At 32.4% G+C, this 22,088-nt stretch overlaps 2 protein-coding genes across 2 annotated transcripts in view; one reads left to right on the top strand and one right to left on the bottom strand.

The window, feature by feature from the left end:
* The first annotated feature begins 2,019 nt into the window (after positions 1-2,019).
* Positions 2,020-3,090, top strand: ste14 (isoprenylcysteine carboxylmethyltransferase ste14). The gene is made up of 3 exons (XM_018549947.1): positions 2,020-2,260; positions 2,340-2,819; positions 2,908-3,090. The coding sequence occupies exons 1-3, from the start codon at positions 2,063-2,065 to the stop codon at positions 3,088-3,090; spliced, it is 861 nt and encodes a 286-aa protein (XP_018405449.1). The 5' UTR covers positions 2,020-2,062.
* Positions 3,091-7,927: 4,837 nt separating this feature from the next.
* Positions 7,928-22,088, bottom strand: part of trol (terribly reduced optic lobes) — a 25,705-nt gene continuing 11,544 nt past the window's right edge. Inside the window, exons 20-37 of the mRNA XM_018549954.1 lie at positions 21,587-21,859; positions 20,677-21,231; positions 20,020-20,440; positions 19,472-19,697; positions 19,109-19,400; positions 18,694-18,954; positions 17,943-18,209; positions 16,475-16,663; positions 15,561-15,830; positions 15,197-15,348; positions 14,625-14,932; positions 13,817-14,283; positions 13,397-13,565; positions 11,138-11,531; positions 10,273-10,645; positions 9,185-9,386; positions 8,572-8,922; positions 7,928-8,353 (exon numbers count right to left, since the gene is read on the bottom strand). Coding sequence (XP_018405456.1) covers positions 8,095-8,353; positions 8,572-8,922; positions 9,185-9,386; positions 10,273-10,645; positions 11,138-11,531; positions 13,397-13,565; positions 13,817-14,283; positions 14,625-14,932; positions 15,197-15,348; positions 15,561-15,830; positions 16,475-16,663; positions 17,943-18,209; positions 18,694-18,954; positions 19,109-19,400; positions 19,472-19,697; positions 20,020-20,440; positions 20,677-21,231; positions 21,587-21,859 — 5,429 coding nt within the window. The 3' untranslated portion in view covers positions 7,928-8,094. The remainder of the gene's footprint in view (positions 8,354-8,571; positions 8,923-9,184; positions 9,387-10,272; positions 10,646-11,137; positions 11,532-13,396; positions 13,566-13,816; positions 14,284-14,624; positions 14,933-15,196; positions 15,349-15,560; positions 15,831-16,474; positions 16,664-17,942; positions 18,210-18,693; positions 18,955-19,108; positions 19,401-19,471; positions 19,698-20,019; positions 20,441-20,676; positions 21,232-21,586; positions 21,860-22,088) is intronic.

Here is a 22,088-nt window from a genome sequence, read left to right as displayed (position 1 = left end):
AGTTTGGATGGAATCTTGCAAAAGTAGTTGATATAACGGGTGACTGACAGTGAAGGATAAACTGGAGTTATTTTTTTAAATTTCGTGTTTCAGATGAAAAGATATGCACCGTTAAGAACGTCGTCATTATTGTTGTACGAAGCCGCTAAAAGCTCGGGGAACTGCGGTGACCAATTCATGGAGGTTACACAACAAGTACAAGACCATCGCTCACAAATGGACAAGCGATTCAGCCATAGTCGTTGATGACTCTTCTCATTCCTGTAAATTCAAAATAATCATGTATATATAACAAAACGTTTTTACTCAAGCAACTATACCCTAGAAACAAAAAAAATCTTTTAATATAATTAAATATGAAAATTTGGTCAAAGCGGATCTTAGTGCTTAAATAATTCTGTATGAATTTATATACATATGTATTATGTAATATGATTCTGTAAATTTCGCACCAAAATTTTTTTCCGTTTCAAACGCCATCATGAGTATAATCAGAGTAGTTTTAGCATTTCTATTAAATTGACAAGCAATTTAATAAAAGTGTTATTATACTATTTTGGTTTATTTTTATGCTAATAAACATCTTCATAAGGATATTAGAGTAATTAGATATTAATAAGGATTTTAAAATCTGCGAACAATTTATTACAAAATCTTTCAATTTGTTGTTTTCTACTTACATTCCATCTTCGTCGTCCATAGTGTCAATATAATCGGTATAGGTATCAACCGATTTACTCAATTTCTACAATTCTCTTTTTACAATTTTGCTAGTATGATCGTTGAAAGTCTTCCGATAGGATAATTATTTGCTTCTCTTCTTCGCTGAGTTCCCATACTACAGAATTAATAAAACAAAATTTTTTATTAATAAACAGAAATGAAATGTAAAAGATCGATAATTTACGCACTTTCTTTTTTAGGATTCTCTTTCTCTTGCTCTACCTGTGTAAGTAGACTGTGAACCTCCTTAACTTGCAGTAATCCGTGAGAAAATATTCCTGCTGGAAGTTTACTCTGGAAACCGTCCATGTGCGGCAAGCTATTTTCTTCATCTTCGGCTTGGCCATCATCAAATGTCAAAACTGTGGTGAATAAGCTGGTTCCGCTACAAGTTAAATATAACTACCTAGTTATATACTACTGATCTACATATTTATTCAAAACTCGCTAATATTCTAATAAACCTATTAAATCTTTTAAAAGTACTGTATTTATATTTAAAAAGAAACTAATTATTTTTCGGCAAAAACATTAAAACACTTAAAGAATTAATAAAGATTTAATAATTAATATAATTAATAACTTTAAAGGATATATATTTATAGAGCAATAATTAATTTTTTTATTTTAAATTTATATTTATAAAAAAAATCAACACTATGCATTCTGTTGAAATCCTAACATTTTTGTATTTGTTTTTATATTTCAAATGTCGAGAGAGAGAGAGATGATAGGGAAGATTCGAACCAAAAAAATCATAGATATAGGGAAGATTCGAACCAAAAATCGTGGACATTACCGACACGATCGTGGACATTGGCTACTAGTTCAATGTCCACGTTTTGTGGACATAGAGGCGCTTCAAAATAAAGTTGTAGCTAAATCCTGGGCATGGCCGCTCTCAGGCTTCTCTCTGGTTGCAGCTAAATCCTGGGCATGGCGATGGCCGCTCTCAGGCTTCTCTCTGATAATACTGATTGTTGACTGATGTGACCGGCACTGCAGTCAATTGCAGAGTGCAGAGTGTAGTGATTCACAAAACAAAAGTAAATAAAAATTTGACGTAAGGACTTTTGATTCAATAATTTTGATTTGTCTTGTTTATATTGCCTTCTTAAAAAGTTTGACTTGTAATTCTCACTATTCGTGATCGTGTGAAGCAATATATTACTGCCAATAAAAAGCAAGATTTCTGTCATAAAAAAATGTATGAGCCATGAGTTACTATAAATAGTTGAGAATTCGTTGGTCGTTGGATATGTCAAGTTGTTTATCGTGACTGTCGATTATCACTTCGAAAGTGTCGAAAGTTAAAGATTCTGAAAAGTTCGTGAGGAAGATGCTGTGTCGCGATGGAACTCTCAGTTTAATCTGCTTTATTGCAGCAAGTTTAATCTCCTTTTCCCCTGAATTACAGTTCAGGTTAGGATTTAATATTTATGCCACATATTTTAAAAATATTTGGTTTTTACATGCGGTACAGTACATTCTTATAAATGTATCTGCATTGCTGGCATTTCGCGGTTTTGCTTATCAAGTAAGTTGTCTCGCTATCACATTATGTTGTAGAGGTATTACTTAAAATTTTATATACTCAAGTTGTTATTGTTTTACAGATTGCAATCAGAGCATTGTTTCTTGGATATGTCTTTGGAATTGGCATTTTATTATCAATCAATGCTCCGTCATCATGGCAGGTGTTTGGCATTTATACAACAGTATTAGCGAGTTTTCATTATACAGAATTTTTAGCTATTGCCTGGTCAAATCCAGCTGCATTGTCAATCGACAGTTTTATTCTTAATCATAGTGTAGCATATGGGATAGCAGCATGTCTCAGTTGGATAGAGTTTATCATAGAAAGGCATTACTTCAATGTAATGAAAAGACCTTCCCTTGTGTCTTATTTTGGGCTATTATTATGCATTTGTGGTGAAATTTTAAGAAAACTAGCAATGTGTACTGCAAAACACAATTTTAACCATGTTGTGCAGAATGAGAAAAGTGACAATCATGAGCTTGTTACACATGGTGTATATAATGTTTGTAGACATCCTAGTTATGTAGGATGGTTTTATTGGTCCATAGGAACACAGGTAAGATATAAATTTTCTAAAATTATAGACATTTGATCCTGTATACTCTTGTCACATAATGGTTAACATTCCTAAATTTTTATTGCAGTTAATACTTCAAAATCCACTATGCCTCTTTGCATACGCACTGATGTCATGGAGTTTCTTCCATGACCGTGTTCTGATTGAAGAAATAACTTTATTAAATTTCTTCGGTGAAGACTATGTTCAATATCAAGAAAGAGTAGGTACTGGGCTTCCATTTATTTCTGGATATAAGATTAATTCATAGCACCCTGTACTAGTTTAGTCATATTTTATAAAAAGACCTAACAAATAAAAAAAACATTTTATATATTTGTAGAGGATGAGATTAGATTTGATTAATAATAAGACTCAACATTTGGAAAAAATTGTTGTGTATGTATATATAATATATAATATGTATATACACATATATAATATATAATATATATTATATAATTTTGAGAATGATTTATTAATTTTCTTTAAATCGTTTTGTCTTCATTATTATTTAAATAATTTTAATTACTTGTGATATGTAATATTATACATACAATGTATACATATTATAGTATATTTGATGCCAATTTACATATTTACTTGCCTAGTCATAAATTTTTCGTTTTAAAATTTTACATGAATGGAAAACTCAGGTTTAATGTCATAATTGTTACTTAGCATTTATAAACGACATATGCTAATACACAATGTAAAATAATAAATGTAAGTTGTAAAATTATGTAAATAAATATGCTTGTTAAGATTGTCTTCGAGGTCTAATGGTAAATTTTTATCATTATAGGCCTTTGTACAATGGATATCCAAGTTTATTAATATTAAAATGTTTATAATAATTTTGATTATTATACATATACATGTGACTATATATATATATATATATTGTAGAACTAATTGTCATAATTTATTTTTATGTAGTATTTTATTTTTGACATTAGTTTTTTAAAGATTTGTTTCTAAACTCCATAATAAATAATTTTAACTATAATTTATTATTTTATTTCTTTGATCCGCTATGTTGGATTTATTACTTTGAATTTTTAAGTTTGACTTTATTCAATAATCTCCTAAATTTTTAAAAGAATAGGACATGTCCCAATTAAAAAAATCTAATCTTAAAGGATTAATATTCTCCTTGTCTTTATATATATTTAATTGAATTTGATTAAATATATGTGATCTTAGATAGAAATTAAAATGTTTATTTAGAATTAAGAAATTACAAATTATTAATTATTCATAAAAATATTCACAATGAAATAAGAAAAGTACACGGTTTGTTAGCAAAATTATAATTTATTGTCTCATTTTCTTTGAAGAATTTTTATGTAACAATAGACTACATATATTACGGTAGATACTTTCAGTATGATTTTATAATACAGGGTGGAGCAATATTAGCTATTACCATACCTGAAACATTGCTCCTAATTGAGGTGTTTTAATTAGGATGCCACTGGCATTATTCACACCCAAACGCCGCAATCGCATAAAAAAGGCATTTCAGACCAGATATTTGTTATTGCACCCTGTACAAATAATGCAATATACATACATATTACATTATTATGTAACTAACGTTTGCACGAACATCAAAAAGCGTTCATTCGATGTCAGAGTGTACGCGGTTAAGGTGTGTTAGAATATGATTATACAAGTATATGCATCGGTTTTTTTCTGTACATGATCATTTACAGTATGTTATAAGTTATAATAGAATCATATAGCGAACGTAAGAAATTCCACAGAAGCTATGTTACATTATTTCGGTATTTCATTTTTCAAATAATATCTAAAGGTAATCAGAATCTCTTATTTAATGAATTTCGTTTTTCATTTTGTACATTAATTTTAGCTTATTAATCGAGTTGTTATGTATCGTAAATAATACATTAAGGAAACATTAAATGACAACGCACATACTGTAGTTCGTATGTTACACAGGGTGTTCTATTTTAATCAATACAATTACTTTTCTCTAAAATTATTTGTGATGGAAGAAAGTTTCAAATAAAAGTAGAGTGGTTTCTAAAGAAATGTATTTTGGTTACATTTTTTTGTATAGTGAAGATGCCGAAAGGATATGAAGAGATTACCTATCACTTTATGTCTCTACTTATTACTTTAGAAAAAAAACGACCAAAATATGTCTCTGTTCTATTTTCGTCTAAAATATATTTTGTACCATTAATAATTTCGGAAAAAATTAATTGGATTAAAATGGAATACTCTGTATGAAAATCATTGAAAAGTATAATAGTTTATATAAATTAGATGATACTTTTTGACGGAATAAATATAATTATATGAAAAAGTAAAAAATAGAGAAATAACAGACTCATAAAAATGTATTAGACGTAAATCTCTTTCGTATAATATTTTTAATTACTACAGGACATCTTACTTTTTATCATGTAAACTGAAAAGTGGATACACACGAAAAATTTTAAAAAAACTTATTTAATTGAAGATTAATTATGTGGCAAGTTAGTTATACTGATATTAAAACATTCCGTCCATAAGTATATCTAATATAATTTAATGGTTTAAGAAAATTAAAATCAGTGTTTTAATCGTTTAAGAATATAATAAAATAATAGTTATTTTATATTGTACATATTGCACTTTAACTGATATTTGTAAAAAAAAATGATAATGTAATTATCAATATTGCGTAGATAGATGATAATATCTTGATGGCCGAATAATTATTACTATCGAATTGTACGTTTTACTTTCATAAAGTTTCAAATATAGAGAATATTAGAGAACTCTATAATTACTGTTTACTTTATACGCAGGTTTTCCATAATCTATTCAATATAAATTTTATATATGTAGCAACACACATTTTTTACTTACGCCATCTTTATTCCTATCGCTATTCTCTCTCTCTCTCTCTCTCTCTCTCTCTCTCTCTCTCTCTCTCTCTCGTATGTAACTTTCTTCGTTTACATATCACGCAGATTGATTAAAATCTTTCTTTTAATAAAAAACGTACGTACGTTCGATGATACCGTTCAATTACTCATTCATTTATCCTTGATTATTCGCCTGTCATTCCCTTGCATTAAAAATCACATTTAAGCATCTACATATGTGTGTGTGTGTGTATATATATATGATAAATAATAAGTATTCATCATGGTATGAGTGCAATCTAGACTTGAAGAATCAATCAAGTTCATCAATCCTCTATTTGATTGTTGATGTATGTGTTTTGTTTCAAGGTTCTCGTTTTTCAGAGATTAATAGAGAATAATGTCCGTAACTTATGCATTTCGCCTCTTATAAATATATAAATGTGTATTCTCTTTCCAAGTGTAAAAATTTAATATCTAATATCGATTATAGAAAAGTTGTTTATCGTTTCTCTAACGAAATAGTTTTGGTTGACGAGAATTTATTGTCTTTCTGGTATAATAACGGCAGATATATCAAAGTCTTAGTAAAACTTTGATTACACTCATACACCAGTGAATAATAGAATTTATTTCCTATACGACGCAGAACTTTATCGTATTATAAATATGAATAAATCAGCACGTGGCAGTGAAAAATTATAACTATGTACTTTATCAACACATTTTCCTTTCGTATCAGTCACTGTATCAGCTGCTTCAAGTCGTCGAGCTGATTCGCAAAAATAAGACACCGCGAAGCGGTTGATTACATGAAACAGAATGAGGAGAACCAAGAAAGACATGAAAAGCTTAATTGCTTTATCTTCTTGTATTTACATTGCAACTAACAGTAAATGAAGACTTCTAGAATAATGCATAAATCTTCTGTCGTTTTTAAAATAATAATTTATTATTACTTGCGAATTGAATTGTATCTACTCTTTTTGTACAAATAAAGCGGTATAAAACGTTATAGTTATTTTAATTATAAAATATTGATAGCAATATATTAGTGCAGATAGACTCTGTATATCTATGGATATAAAATTGTTTTGTTGCTCGTTTAATTAGCAATAGTTACTTTCGTATCTTTCACATGTTACCTCAGGTCGTTCATGATAAACCCCATGAAAGGAATACATGCACTTTAAATACGTTTTACTTTTCGATTTTTGTATACGTAGAATGCCTCGTCAAATCAAATTACTTCAATCGAAAAGTTGCGTCTTTAATATATTACACAATATTTCGACCACGTTTGATTAGCTGTGATAACAGATTTGCTTTTGATCCTTTATATCTCTAATGTTTTCAAAATATTAGATATGTATGAAAAATTTAACGTATATGTATATTTGGCTTTAATTTCACGACATTTACATCAACGGTATTACCATTCGCCAGTAGTATGAACTCGCGGTACATTCCTTAGATGCAAATGCGAATCTTCTCTTCAATATCTTCCAAAGTCACCGCGTGTAGGAAGTCTATCAGTTCGATCACTGCAAAATAAAAAATACAAAAGATTAATAAATACCTTGATGATTTTTTAAAAGAATTTTTATATAATTTTTCACAACCTTTATGTGAATTTTAAAATTTTTCAGAATTCTATATAATTTTATAACTTTTTATTATAGAAATGGACTTTCTCAACATTTTTGAAAAATGTTGAGAAAGTTCATTTCTATAATTTTTTATATATGTAAATAAATTCTGTAATATTTTAAGACTTAAGATTTTTCATTCTGATTTCTAAAAGAAACTTGTAAAATCTGAAGAAGTTTAAGATACTTTTTCAGAAATTTTCATAAATTTAACCATTACAAAGTGAGAAATTCACTATAGACAATAGTACTGATACAGTACATCGTATTTCTTATGTCATATTTTAAGATAAGAAATACAATAAAAAAATAATTAATCATAACAAATCTCATTTCAAAAAAAGTTGTAAAATTTAAAAATTAAATTCTCGTTTTCTAAATGTTAAAATATGACAAATTCTTAAAAATTACGAAATATATATATAAGAACTTTTTTCAATGTATTTAATAACAATAAATTTATATATTATAGTGATGATTGAACGTTGAATATATTAATATTTATAACGGAAGAAAAGAATGATGGAAAAGCGACGTACCGTAATTTCATCGTGTCACTTCCAACGTCGGTGTTAAGCATTAAATAATTTACAAATTTATTAGCTGTACATATTATGCACACTCGCAGAAATACACACTCTTTAAAGAATACTGTACATTTGCAGCGTGATTTGATAATAACATGGTTTGGTCTAAAAGAAAATGTGTATTTCCGACAAGTGAAATCGATAATGTTCTATTCATTTAGCTGAACAAGCTATTGAGAACGTTAATTGCGTCTACGCATAACAGCGTAAAAAGTACACTTTGTTCCTTAGCGTCCCTAGTCAAAGCGATGAGATTTTGAAGTATAATTAATAATGAGTAACTCGTCATGTCGTACGCTGCAAGATTGGACGCGGGTTTCGGATGAATAATGTTCACCGGCGGCGGTGGTACAAATGCATCGAATCCGTCTGCATCCGCATCCGTGAATACCAACGAAGATGGTATCCATCTTACTCTGAGCAGCATGCGAAGTAAATATCCAATGACATTAATCGTTGACATCAGATGTTATCGCATATAATTTATATTTATATTTCTAATGAATTGTAGAAATTATTTGAATATTTAATATATTGTTCAAATAATAGAAGTAATTTAATATTTAAAAAAATACTATAAAATTAGACATTTGGGACAAAAATGTTTTTTTTAAGATTCTGGTGCAATGTTTACCTGGTGCATGGTGAGACATTTACTCCTCTGATAGCCTTCTCACCGATATCGATAGCCCCTGAGTCCTGTACCTCCAGCGTGTAAATACAACCGGAGAATCCGTCGTGGTATTTACCGTAAGTCATTGCATAATCAGGTAAACCACCCAAATAAACGCTACCCATTGCATTAAAAGTTCGCTGAAGTCCGTCACTGACACCGCTCTCGGTGTGTTCGCCGTTCAGTTCGACGCTGCCATCGCTTCCTTGACGTTTCAGAATTATCCTGTGCCGTTCCCCGTCATCGACGCGCTGGGCGGTGACGCGAATCATGGCGGGACCAGAGCCCAAGTTGTATTGATACTCCACGTACCTGGGAACAAAAAATAGTGTTAATATTCAAAGATTTAAAATGTCTTAAGATTAGAGAATAGCGAACAGTTTTTATGCTTTTCAATTAAAAAAAATTCAGTTGTTTAAACGCATCTTGAGAATACTGTTCAATTCAAAATTCTAATAGAAAATACAGTTTTTCAATCCAATTAAATCTAAAAAAAAGTGAAAATAAATTACAAATGTTATTAAAGTATAATGGAAAATAGATCACACATGCTGTTAAGCTCGGTATGTCTTACCCATCTACTACAGCAACAGCAATGTAGTTATTGGGACTTAAATCGTTTGGCGATTGACCATGCCACAAAATCAATCCGTAACTCTTATTAGTGCTTATCTCGAGGCCAAAAACTTCACGTTCTTCTTCATGTGTCATGACAGATCTATCTAATTCCAGCCAGCCGTCTCCTCTGAAGGCAACATCATACGTGATCTCTGCCACTATAAATATATAATCACATTATAATTATTTTACATCATAATTACTTTATGTCTATTTTTTAATTATTTTATTATACATTTTAAATATTATTATAATTATAATATAATATATAGTTAATATAATCAAATCATTACGCGGGCGAAAATAATGCGTTTAAAATTACAAGTATATTAATGGGACGTTATTTCAGATTATTAGAGTTGCGTTTCAAGACCGACGATAGGTCGGTGCGCAATTTGGGGGGAATTTTTCAGATAGAGTTGCGTTTCAAGACCGACGATTGTTCAGCGCGCAATTGGGGGAGGTGGGAAGGGGATTTACACATATTTACTTTAAAAATAAATATTGCGAAAAATATTACTACGTCGACCCGCCATCAGAGGTCTATAGATATTCGCAAAAATTTTCGCAAGTGCTTGGATACGCGTATATCTGTATATATAGAATCTCGATTTAATAACTTAAACAGGCGTCTAAGGTAGGCTTCCACTACAATGCCTTACTAATGAGTCCAGTAGTGGAAGTTGGGACGAAACGCCATAATTATGTGATATTCTTCACAATATATATTAGATTTATTTAAAAAGATTTTAACGGAATTATTGGTTCATTGCCCTTATCTCCTCATATTAATTGTTTAATACATATTGAGCCTTATCACAAACATTTTATAATCAAATCATATTTAACTGTTTTAATTACATATAGTGACACTTTATACAATGTATCTTATATAGAGAGACTTATATTTACAAGTATTAGGAGAAATAATTTTCATCTTTCTTTTTTTAAGTACACATGTCTTTTTAAAAATTTAGGAAATGAATGTTTTTTGCATAATTAATTATAATTTAGATATAAGTAGTATATACATTTCATACTCACACTTTTCACAATTTTGCCCGTTGTAACCGAGGCGACAATCACATTTATAGGAGTCATGGAGATCCGTACAGGTACCGCCGTTTCTACATGGGGTTAAAAATTCACATTGCTTTTGCATCTTTTCGCAGTTTCTGCCTGCGTATCCGTATTCGCATGTACACGAATAATCATCGTTTAAATTTTGACACTGGCCATGAATGCAAGGATTCGATGTACAAGGATAGTATAACGTTGTTGGCGGCTGCGTGGGCGCCGGAGTAGTGATAGTAGTATGAATCATTGTTTGATTCGGATGAGGCTCTGAACAATCTTCAATATTGGCCGCATCAATTGATGACTTCAATATATCCAAATTGACTGACGCAACTTCAAGCTATAATATAATTTAACAAAAATCAATTAAAAATAAAGTTTTTGCTTCTCTATTGTCGATAAAATTATTAATCATTATATATTTTCATCTCATTGTAACACATTATACTTTATTCTTAATCTTGATCCAAAACTCCAAACATTATTCTTTTTAAATAGATTTTCTTTACGATTTTCTTATTTATGAAGGGAAGCCCCTATTAATTTAGTTAAAGTAATTAAACAAAATATATACATATATTAAATATTGGATATTAAGATAAAATATACTTTTTATTTTATTTACATTAACCCTTCATGGTTACACTTCAAAAAGTCACATGATGGTTACTCTGGGTTAAATGACCCAAACCATTTTTGAGTGTTACCAAATCAATAGTATTACTTCCATTGGTTTCAAAAACTACAATATATAATTTCAGTCTTTAAGAAAATAGAACAACGGCGTTATAATAAAAAAATTAATTTTAACACTAAAAGAATCTTTGCTTACTTCGCTTATGCATCCACGGAAGCTACGATCAACACCGACGTTCCGATTGATCGTAATTCTTCTGCGATCAACCCCTCCGATGTAAAGAGGCGTATTTAGGTTCATAGTTCTTGCAGCTCCGAGTGATTTGCCCTCCACAAATGACTCACCGTTCACCGACAGTTTCGCATCCTTAAAGTCTCGATTCAATGTTACATGCGCCCATACACCAGGTTGAACGGAATAAGGTGATCTTATTGTTGTTATTCCAGAGCCGATATCGAAGCGAAATTCGACGTGTCTATCCTTTATCACGAGTGCTGCAAAATCTCCGAGGCCTTCGTCATTTTGAGAACAATACATCAAGATTCCATCTCCAGAGTCCGCCGGATTAAAACTCATGGCTACCTTAAGCCTAGAATTAGGTATACAATAGGTAAGGAAACCATATTATTTCACATTCTTAAAGGATCTTAAGCAACATATGCCGTGTGTTAATTTTTCATTTAGTTTGCATATTATAAAACTCAATTTTCACACTTTTAGTTTTTATCCTCATGAGTAAAATATTTGTATGAATGTAACTCATTATATTTTTTGCCTTACACTTTTTACAAAAAAAAATGCTGAAATTATAGTTTAATGGCAATCAAATATGTTATGATTTACACACGAAAGCACACGTACAAAGGATTGAAAAGAATATAGACAGGAAAGAATTTATATATATATATACATACGTACATATATGTGTACATGAACATACATATAGAAGCTCGTTTAGGTAAATTAAAATAAAAATATGAATAATGTTTATGTCTTAAAACTTACCTCTTTGTCTTACATCTTTTTAGCGTTTTACGACATGCAAGGTGATGAAATCGGATAAAACGTTAACTTAAATTAACGTGTAACTTATTACATTGACTTTCGTTTATTTGCTTTAAAAATATTTATTCGTATAGCATGAGTTCGCTGAGTATATAAACGATCATTCGTACGTGAAATATCTCTTTCTTTTAATATTTATATATATAGATTCTTAGATATATAAGTACAAACATTTTACATATGTTGTCATATATAACTATCATATACACGTATGTGATTGTTACGACTTTGACGTTTTCTAAGCTTGAGTGGGGACTAACTGTTAAATGCGACTGATTTGGCAGTGACTTCACGTATTACTTTTAATAATTAATAATGACTAAAGTGACGCGTTAAGTGTATTAATTAAGAAGCTGTACAAAACAAATTAATTACTAATTCGTAAATATATATATATATGACTGTTGTTCTAACATTACAGCACCATGATGTCCATTACAAGGAACTACGCACTATGCAGGCTCGTTGCAAACTACCTGTTAAGAATTCATTGCTTATTCTTTTTCTTTTTGCTATCATAACCATCGCCACTATGTGCACCAAAAGAAACATATGTAGGCAGTGAAAAATTGGCACAAAAAAAAAAAATCGAGCTGACTAATTTTTTTGGATATAGGCATAAACATATTTAAAAAATTTTAGATAGCTCATGATGTACGGTGATTTTTATTAGACGGAGGGAGAAGTTTATTGCTGTGATTGGATAAGTAATGATTCTCTAAATGCGTAAAATTGGTGCTAGGTCTAGCTAATGTTTTGTGTGGTGCAAATTATTGTGGTGATGTGGCCTTGATCGTGGTTTCCTAATTTGTGCGTTGCGTAATCGTGATCGACTGTGTGTAGTGGTCGAACTCTCTCTTTCCCTGAAAAGAATTTTAGTAATTAGGGTGCTTGAGGATGTTCGTATGCACTGGCAATGAGATTAATACCTATGTTCCAATTATAGTTAAATCTGTTAATTCATCAAAGGCGTAAAGATGCATTTTTATATATAATATATATGTTTATATTTATAATATTCTTATATTTAGATAAAGATATTTTCGTGTCTCAAAGATTTCAGAAAAATACCAAATTTGTTAAATAAAATTTATTTCTAACTATATAATTATTAGTAATCATTCTTTATATTCGGAGAGAGAACTTTCCATATCTTATAATATTTAAAAAAATAATTTTACACAGAATGTGTTTTATTATAATTTCTTTTATTTCATTTATTTTTCACGGGTGTGAACTATATATAAATAATTAAAAAAGCCCAAAGTAAAATGAATACGAGACGCAATCACCGTGACAATATGTTCCATCATGTGCGCTTCTAACATCGACTAAGTGCAATTAAGAAATAATTCGTGCACGTGCGTTCGATCGAGCAGAGGTACTTACCGTCTAAGAGCTTTTGGAGTCTCGTGGGCGATGAAAGCTCTATCGTCATGGAAAGCTGGGTCGTAGATGTTCATCGAATGCTCGCATCTTGCTCCTGTCTTCCCGATCGGACAGTAACAACGGAAGCTGCCGACTTCTTCATCGACGCATTCACCTTCTCCGCACGCACCTAATTATTCAATGCGCTTAGTAGGATTACAAATCTTATTTCTTAAAGACTTTAAATTAGAACAATAAAATATTACAATTTTTTATTTTTAATAATATTTAATACACATATATTATGCGTGCGATTTTTAAGATTAATAATTCATAATTATAATCGTATTATAAAATAGATCGTTATTAATAGTGATAGATATATCATTGTGGTCATTAAACTGAACAAAAAGTATATTCAAATGTGATAAATTATCATACCTGGATAGCAGGATTGGCCAATGTTGTCGCAATGCTTGCCGCTGAATCCGGCTCGACACAGACATGTGTAGCCGTTTTTCGTGGCTGCTTCCTGACACACACCACCATTATTGCAAGGATTCTCGGCGCAGGTTTCACAAGTCGTAATGCCCACGCTATCAGTCTGATCGCCAATTAGATCGACCTGTTTATCCCCGAGGACTAGTCGGCTGATGCACCCGACGAAACCAGTGTTCACCTCGGCTTGCACGTTGATTCTACTGTAGCTGGGTACTCCGCCGATGTAAAGAGGTTCCTTGAGATCGAGACCTTGGCGTCTGCCTAAAGCGACCATCTTGTAAGGACCTTCGCCGTCCACCAGCATTGTTCCTTCCTTTCGATTGCGTTGAATCTTAATGGTGTGCCACTCGCTCAAGGTGATAGGCTTATCCGCGCGAATAACAGCTGGGCCAGAACCGAGATTGAATCTATTAAGAAATTCGTTGTGTTACTAACGCGCGTTTAAAAAAATTTCCATTTTCCATTAGTAATTTTCATGCTGAATTTAAAGATTACTTCTTCAGTTTAATTTAAAAATAATCGACATTAGTTGCGACTTCTAATTTTCAATATCCAATATACACATAATAGCTAATAATTTAAAATTATTTTTCATCATATAATTAAGTTTATATAATTAAATCAAAATTTTATTTAGAAGTTTCAGATAAAAATCAATTGACTCCATGCTTGTCAAGCTGGACAAGTAAAATAAAAGGCACTACTCGTAACGCGTTTCGTGCGTATTTAATAAGATCTTTTTATTTACTTGAATTGCGGGTATCCGTTATTTAGAGATAGAACGATAAAGTCGCCGTCACCGTGACCAGATTCGTCGTTGTATAACAGAATGCCATCGTAACTTTCCGGTTTGAAAGAGATTTCGATGTTGAACTTGAGGTAGGAGTCAGGTAGAGGAGGGAAAGCAATATAGCTTTCGGGTGCCTGACTAAAATTAGGCACAACTCCTGTTACAACTAACACTGTAGGCACTTCAACTCGCGATTCTCCGTTATTTCCGGAGCAAATGTACGTTCCAGCGTCTTCAGCCTTTACATTAGTTAATTTTAATTTGTTCTACAAAATGAAAAATATATATTGAATTATCGAATAATATAAAATATTTTTAATATATATATGTATATGTATATATCATTTATAGAAATTCAATTTAATATTGGAAATTATTTACTTTTTGATATTAAAATTTTAATATTAAAATCACCAAACAATACTATTTTTAATATTTAAAATAAGTAATTACTACTTTCTAATATTGAATTTCTATAAGAATCTATCATTAAATTCCTGATTAGATAGAAATATATGACGTATGCATACCTCGTAAGTCTGACTGTCACGTGGCAGAAGTCCACCGAGTTTGTTCCACTGGAATTGTATTGGCGGATCGAGATCTAACCGACAATCCATTTCCAGACTTGATCCGTACGGCGCCAATTTGGTTTCAATCGCTGGTTCATCGAGAATTCCACCTGGAAAATCGTAAAATTCTTTGTTCATAATAATTTTCATAATAAAATTAATTATTCGCCGGCTTTATACTTACATAAAACGTATGCAGTTTGAGTGAGCATTGGCAAAAAGTAGATATTTATGTCAAAAGAGTGTAATGTTTCATGTAAATACTTCATTATTTATATATTTGCCATATATATTTATTGTTATTAATTTATCTATTAATTACCATGGACGATTAGATTAAAGTCCTTCGCGAGTATGCCTTCGGGTGTATCTACTGTGCATCTGTAGGGTCCGCTATCGCTAACGACTACATTAGTTAGCCTCAAAACGTTGCCGTACTCCTGTGCGTTTGTTGGCAGGCTTACGTGATTCGGTCTCATCCAACGATAACGTGGACTGCGTGTTCCAGTGTATGTACAATGTATATCAACGGTGTCTCCGATGTTTATTGGATCTTGAGACACCTCGATGCTTACTGAAGGCACTGCAGCAGCTAGAATCGAATTATACATGTTGGCTATGCGTTAAGATCGTAGAGTTAGGAAATGTATATCCTGTTTTGTACATCGTGAAGAAGATACTACAGCCTTTGATTTCTAAAATGAACTTCGAGATGCGATTGCAGCGTTTTATTCGATGTGTCCATACCTAAACTCTTTATATCATGTTTGAATGCCAGGAAAAATTACGTAAATAAAAAAATGATTTCTTGTTGAAGGAATAATTAATATTAGCATTTAAAGATTGCAGAAGAATATTACATAGAAATTCACTCGGAATAAAAGTTAAAAAAAAAAAAAAAATAGCGTCGAATTAAAGTTTGAAATATATGTTGATTTATACATATCATATTTGCTGCTGTCAAGGATGGGATACGGGTGCACTTTTTCCGCACTAGATTTTTCTATGTTTTATAGAAAGATAAAAGGTTGAAAACTCGTAATATTTTCGAATCTTTCCACTTGTTTGTACATATTACCGAGTCTGGTCTCTTCGGTCAAAGAGTTCAACTTAATTTAATTTAATTTAATCCGTATCCTTTCCTTATGGGTTCGTACAATAAGCAAGAAAAGACAGTTCACTACGAGTAGGAGAACTACGGGACATCACACGACACACATATATCTCAAAACAAACCGCGTGGTCTCTGAAGATATTGGCGATAGCGCGCGTTGCGGCAGAAGCGTTCGTCAGTACCGTCGTTGCACTGAACATAGCCGTCGCAAAAGTATTCCATCGGAATGCATTGTAGGCTTCTGCATTGATACTCCCAGTGCCTGCACTGCGATCGGTACACTGGCATGCAATCCGCAAGCAAATTAACTACTAAATCATAACGCGAGCCTTGTAAAAAACCTAAACTTGTGGAAACGTTCATGGAACCACGTTTGTAATATACATATATGATCTCATTATAGACCAAACCATACAAAAATTCAAGAGACATCTAAACGTTTAGGGCGTTTTTTAAGTAGTCACTCCGACAGGGTCTAAAATTTAAGATTTTATTTTAATCAACTATTACGTAGATTAATTAAATCTACACATTTGCCAAGAATTAGAGGAGACTAAGACAAAATAGGACAGCAAGTTAAACCGGGGGTTTAACTTGCTGTCCTATTTATAGGACTATTTATACCGCAAGTTATACCCTCTTTTTTTAGCCTGCTTATTGCGATATTTCAATGGTAAAAAACTGGATTACGTTTTGTTTTCCGAAAAAATATGTTGCAGACAATAGAGGATGCCATTTTTCCAAGTTATTGGTATGATAATGTACAACATGATATTGCTCCAAAATCAATTAAATATAGTCTAAACTAATTTTTTTAATTTTAGACCATTCTTTTACCTCTGCGGAAATCTGTAATACCACCTGTCCGATCATGCCGCGAAAACTATCCCACAGTCTAATTTTTTAAAAATATTTAATACTTAGCAAATTTGTAATTTATATATCATATAATTTATATATCCTTACACGTTAGAAATTTATTCTACGCAATAGAGTTGGTTACAGAAAATCTGGAATTGTAGACTCTTGCGTGATGTGTTCCCTTTAATGCTTTCGCACGATGTCTTTTGCTGTTTGTATTGTTTGAGAGTAATCTGCTGCGCGTTTGTTAGTGATATGAGTGATGCGTTGGATTAGTATATATAAATTTATACTTAATATTTTTAAATTACTATTATTTAAACATTATATATATATTTTTTAATCATTTAAATTTTTGACAAGTACTTCTGTGCTGATTCTTTTTTTTTTATTAAGGCAAACATGGAATTGACATTTTATATCTGTCGCGTTCTGAACGAAAAATTGAAATCTTCAGATGGACTAAAAATCCAAGATGTTCTATTGATGAAAAATCGCTGAGAAATAGCAAAGTATTTTGTAAAAAAGCATTTTGGGATTTAATCCTTTCGGGATATTAAAAGTCAAAATATCATTAGAATATCCTGAAAGAATTAAAGGATTTCTCAATAGACGAAACATTATTTAGCATGTGTATTGCAATTTTCAGTAAATGCATTCGAATAAAAGCAAAAATTTATGAAATGATGCTGAAACGACAAAACGTAGTAAAAACATAGCTGAACTTACGAGAAACGTTGAAATTAATATAATCGCTGGATACACCGCGGCTCGTCTGGATCTGACAGATGTATCTTCCGCTGTCTTCGGGTTTCACTTGCATCAGCTCCAAGTAATCCTCTCCGATTCGTGCGTTGGCTGGCAACGGTAGCCCCTCTCGGCTCCAATGAATCGTCGCACGTTCACGCATCTCGCAACGTAAGCGTACAGAATTACCGGCATGAGTTACAACGTCTCTTTGTTCAGCGCGGATCCTTGCATTGTCGTAAGGATGTTCTGTAAATCATAAATATCAATTTATAATTTGTTGCACTGAGCAATCTTTAAATATTTAGTAAACACATCTGTTTTAGTAATATTAAAAAATCATATTATGATTTTACGCCAATGGATATTTTTTATGTACAAACATTCCCAGTAATCACTAATTATCATTATATAACATAACTGTTATAGTTACAATTTTCTGTTTAACAATATAATTGTAATACAATACATATTATGTTACATATTATATTATTAAGTAGAAAATTATAACTAATAGTTATATGTTGTTGTTGATTGTTTACTGGATTTCATAAAAAAAAGGTATATTTTTAAAAATGTATGTATTATAATATAATATTGTGTTATATATTCTTCTTAGATTTTTCTTTTAATATTAAATAGTTTTTATACATAAGTGTAATTATTTAAGAAGAAATGGAAGAAAAAATTGTATACATTGCAAATTAAAAAATCTAACTAATTATTAACTAACCATTAACTAAAACTTCTGCTACCGCCTCCGCCGTTCCTGCTGCGTTTGTCGCTTTGCACACGTATTTGCCGGCGTCGGAATATGTGATACCATGGAATTGCAGGATGCCACCGCTGTCCGATACAGAATACGGTAATGGGCGTCCTATAGCTTTCCATTCGATATGCAGAGGTTCGTCTCCCGTAGCAGTACAAATTATTGATGGATTTTCTCCAGGTCCCACTGTTTGACGTGTTGGATTTAATTCAATTCTTGGTGGAGCTAAAATCAAAGGAAAAAATTAATCAGTTTTTATGCAGTTTCTGTTAAAAAAAGTTGTTAGAAAAAATTGATTTCGAATTTATTTATTTCATATGATTTGAATCTTGCAATTTGTATATTAATCTGATGCATCTTATACTCGTCTTATACTTACATATAATTTCAAGATGAGATTTCGCTCGGAAGAGCACTGTGCCGGCAGGATCCAAACCCAAACAGATATATTCTCCAGCCGCGTTTCTATCAACAGTCGGGATACTCAACACTCCATTGTGTACTGTGCTACCTTCTGGAAGGGAACGATGATCGCTTCTCTTCCAGTCTAAATAGATATGATCTCCATCTGGTCCAAAGACTTGACAACGCATTTCGACTTTACCACCATCCGGAATTCTCAAATAGTCTTTGGGAATCAATACTCCTCCCTCTGTTTGATTTGGATCCCTCTGTAAATAATTTTTCGTTAAAAACATGTTATTATGTGTTGAAGGTATGGTGATAAAATTGTAATGCTTACAGAATCAGGTTGTGGTCGTTGTCGATCATCGCATGGAATATCGCCTCTGTCGCCAGTGCAAGGTACATAATCGTCATCATCCTCGATACGGATCTGGACACGCTCTTCGGCTATTCCTACGGCGTTCGTAGCTGTGCAAGTGTAGGATCCTTCATCGTCAGATGAAACAGAGTATATCTCGTAAACGGCAGTTAAAGGAGTAGCTGCTGTTTTGCTATATGTGTCCCTGTAAATTATGATGTCACAAAATTATTATAATTAACAATAACTAATATATTTAACAATAACTAGCTTTGTTAGAATTAAATCACAAATCGTAATTTAGGCTTAATTTTTAGATGTTAAATATCATAATATAATTTATATATAGTGTAATAAAATTTTCTCTTGCTGTTTAAACACTGCAAAATTATATTTTAATAATGTAAAAGTTTACAAAGCTTTTAAAATTGATTGTTAAAATAATTAAAAATAAATTCCTTTAATTGCTATTAGCTTATAATTAATTGTAGTAAGCCTAGAACACCGCGATAATGAAGTCAACTTACTGTATAGTTATTCCATTCACATATTTGCTCCAAGCCACATTGGGTTGTGGATGACCGCTAGCGCTACACATCAAACGGACTAGACTTCCGCGTTTCACCTGCAAGATACCATGCTGCGGTGTGATGGTGATCACAGGCATGGACTGTACTTCGATGTGCGCGATGACTGACGTCGAGCCGACTTCGTTTGACGCGGAACAGATGTAGGCACCGCCGTCATTCACTGTGATGTTCGACAGTCTGAGAAGGCCACCGGGAAGTTGCTCGATGTTGGAAGTAAATGGTCGATTGTCTTGGCGAGACCATCGCAATTCGGGCACAGGAAAACCGGCCTTCGCGCGACACTGAAGATCGGCGGAACCGCCGAGGATGACCATTTGTAAATCTTGTGGATATAGCTCTAAAACTGGAGCTTCACGAGCTGCATACAATAAAAGACAATTCGATCTTGCAGAATTAATAAAAGAGTTGGAATAAAACTGAATGCATTCTTTTTTTATCTCATAATACATCATTTGATTTTTTATATATTAAATTCTGAGAATGAAATTTTATTTGATCCAAATATTTTTAATACTTTTCGTTTAGGCATTTAAATATAAATACATATTGCAGATTCAAAGATAAATTTTAATTTTTTTGGTGCTACGATCTTACGTTCAACTTCGATGATAGCGCTGGCCTCGTAGCTGCCTGTGGGGCCAATAACCCGGCAGAGGTATACTCCTCGATCGGAGACCTGGACATTAATGATCCTGAGAGTGTCCCCTACCTGTTGAACACGGGAGCTCATCGTTTCCGTGTATTTGCTCCATTTCACCTGTAGACCTGGTTCTCCGCTAGTGATGCATCGCACTTCAGCCACAGTGCCTTGCTTTACCTCTTGTCGTTCTGGTCTGACTTTGACTGAAGGTGGTTCTGGACGAGATATTATAGTAATCCTGGCAGTGGTGCTCGTCTCCGTTCCGCGAACACTCGTCGCGGTGCACACGTATATATCGGAATCCCTGGGAGTGGGATTGGTAATTGTCAAGATACCGTCGCGCTGACTGGCGGTATAAGGCAATGGCAATCCACCGGACCTCGTCCAGGTGACATTCGCATGTTGAGACGGTGTGCAGATCAACCTGACAACTTCTTCACTGGTTCCAGACCATTCGGACGGAGTTATAGTTGGCGGTAAACCCTGAGGTGGTGGTTTATTAGGATTATCTGCAACGCAGAATAAAGTCTTCATTAATAAAACACGAAAATGTATAAGCTGTAAGTTTTAGATTAATACTATATTAAACGTTAACCCTCCGTTTGCAATTTAGGTCTTTTTGAACTAATTGAATGAAAGGAGAACCGAGTGATTTTCTCCTTTTCTAAAATAAGAGAAACCTATTAAGTAGTATGTAATAAAGTTGAAAAGTAACTCTGAATTTTTCCACATTCTTTTGAAAACCTGGAATAGTAAATAATTTGGACGGAATACAAAATTCAGATGCAGGGTTAAAAATTCTCGTATGATCTACAATATATAGTTCGAGATTTGAATTTTGTGACAACCGAAATATTTGAATACCTTGGACGTATAAGATGGTCGTCTTCTCGTCTATGCCAACATTGTTCCTAGCGACGCACTTGTATTCAGCTGCGTCGTTCTTCGATGTGGCTGGAAGACTCCATACGCCGTTATAGAACGTCGCTTCCGGACTCATGCTTCCGTGAACTCTTATCCAATCAAGTTGGGGTGGTGGATTACCAGTAGCTTCGCAACGGAACTCAACAGGTTCACCTTCCCTCACTTGTTGATATGATGGACTTATAGTGACTCTAGGTTCTACCGGGTTGGTTCCTTAAAGAAGGTATAAAATTACGTTCTATTCACGGACAATTTAACATAGCTATGATTTGTACCTGGTATTTCCAGCAAGTGTTTTGGAAATGCTGCATCCAATAATACACAATGTATAATAATTAAATAACATTGACTTATTAATCTAGTCTGTAATTTGTTTCTCAAAACTTATAATAAACTAATTTACGAGATTATATTAAACTTAACAATTAAAGCATAACAATTA

The sequence above is a fragment of the Cyphomyrmex costatus genome, unplaced genomic scaffold (genome assembly GCF_001594065.2).
Source record: "Cyphomyrmex costatus isolate MS0001 unplaced genomic scaffold, Ccosl1.0 scaffold91, whole genome shotgun sequence".
NCBI classification, from domain to species: domain Eukaryota; kingdom Metazoa; phylum Arthropoda; class Insecta; order Hymenoptera; family Formicidae; genus Cyphomyrmex; species Cyphomyrmex costatus.
Note: the sequence above shows the minus strand (reverse complement) of the source record. Positions and strands in the feature narration are given on the sequence as shown.

What these genes read in the sequence shown, in the direction of transcription:
- ste14 (XM_018549947.1), top strand. Translation starts at nt 2,063, where the DNA reads ATGCTGTGTCGCGATGGAACTCTCAGTTTAATCTGCTTTATTGCAGCA. An exon ending in TTCGCGGTTTTGCTTATCAA is followed by an intron (nt 2,261 to 2,339) that starts GTAAGTTGTCTC and finishes ATTGTTTTACAG; the next exon opens with ATTGCAATCAGAGCATTGTT. An exon ending in ATTGGTCCATAGGAACACAG is followed by an intron (nt 2,820 to 2,907) that starts GTAAGATATAAA and finishes TTTTTATTGCAG; the next exon opens with TTAATACTTCAAAATCCACT.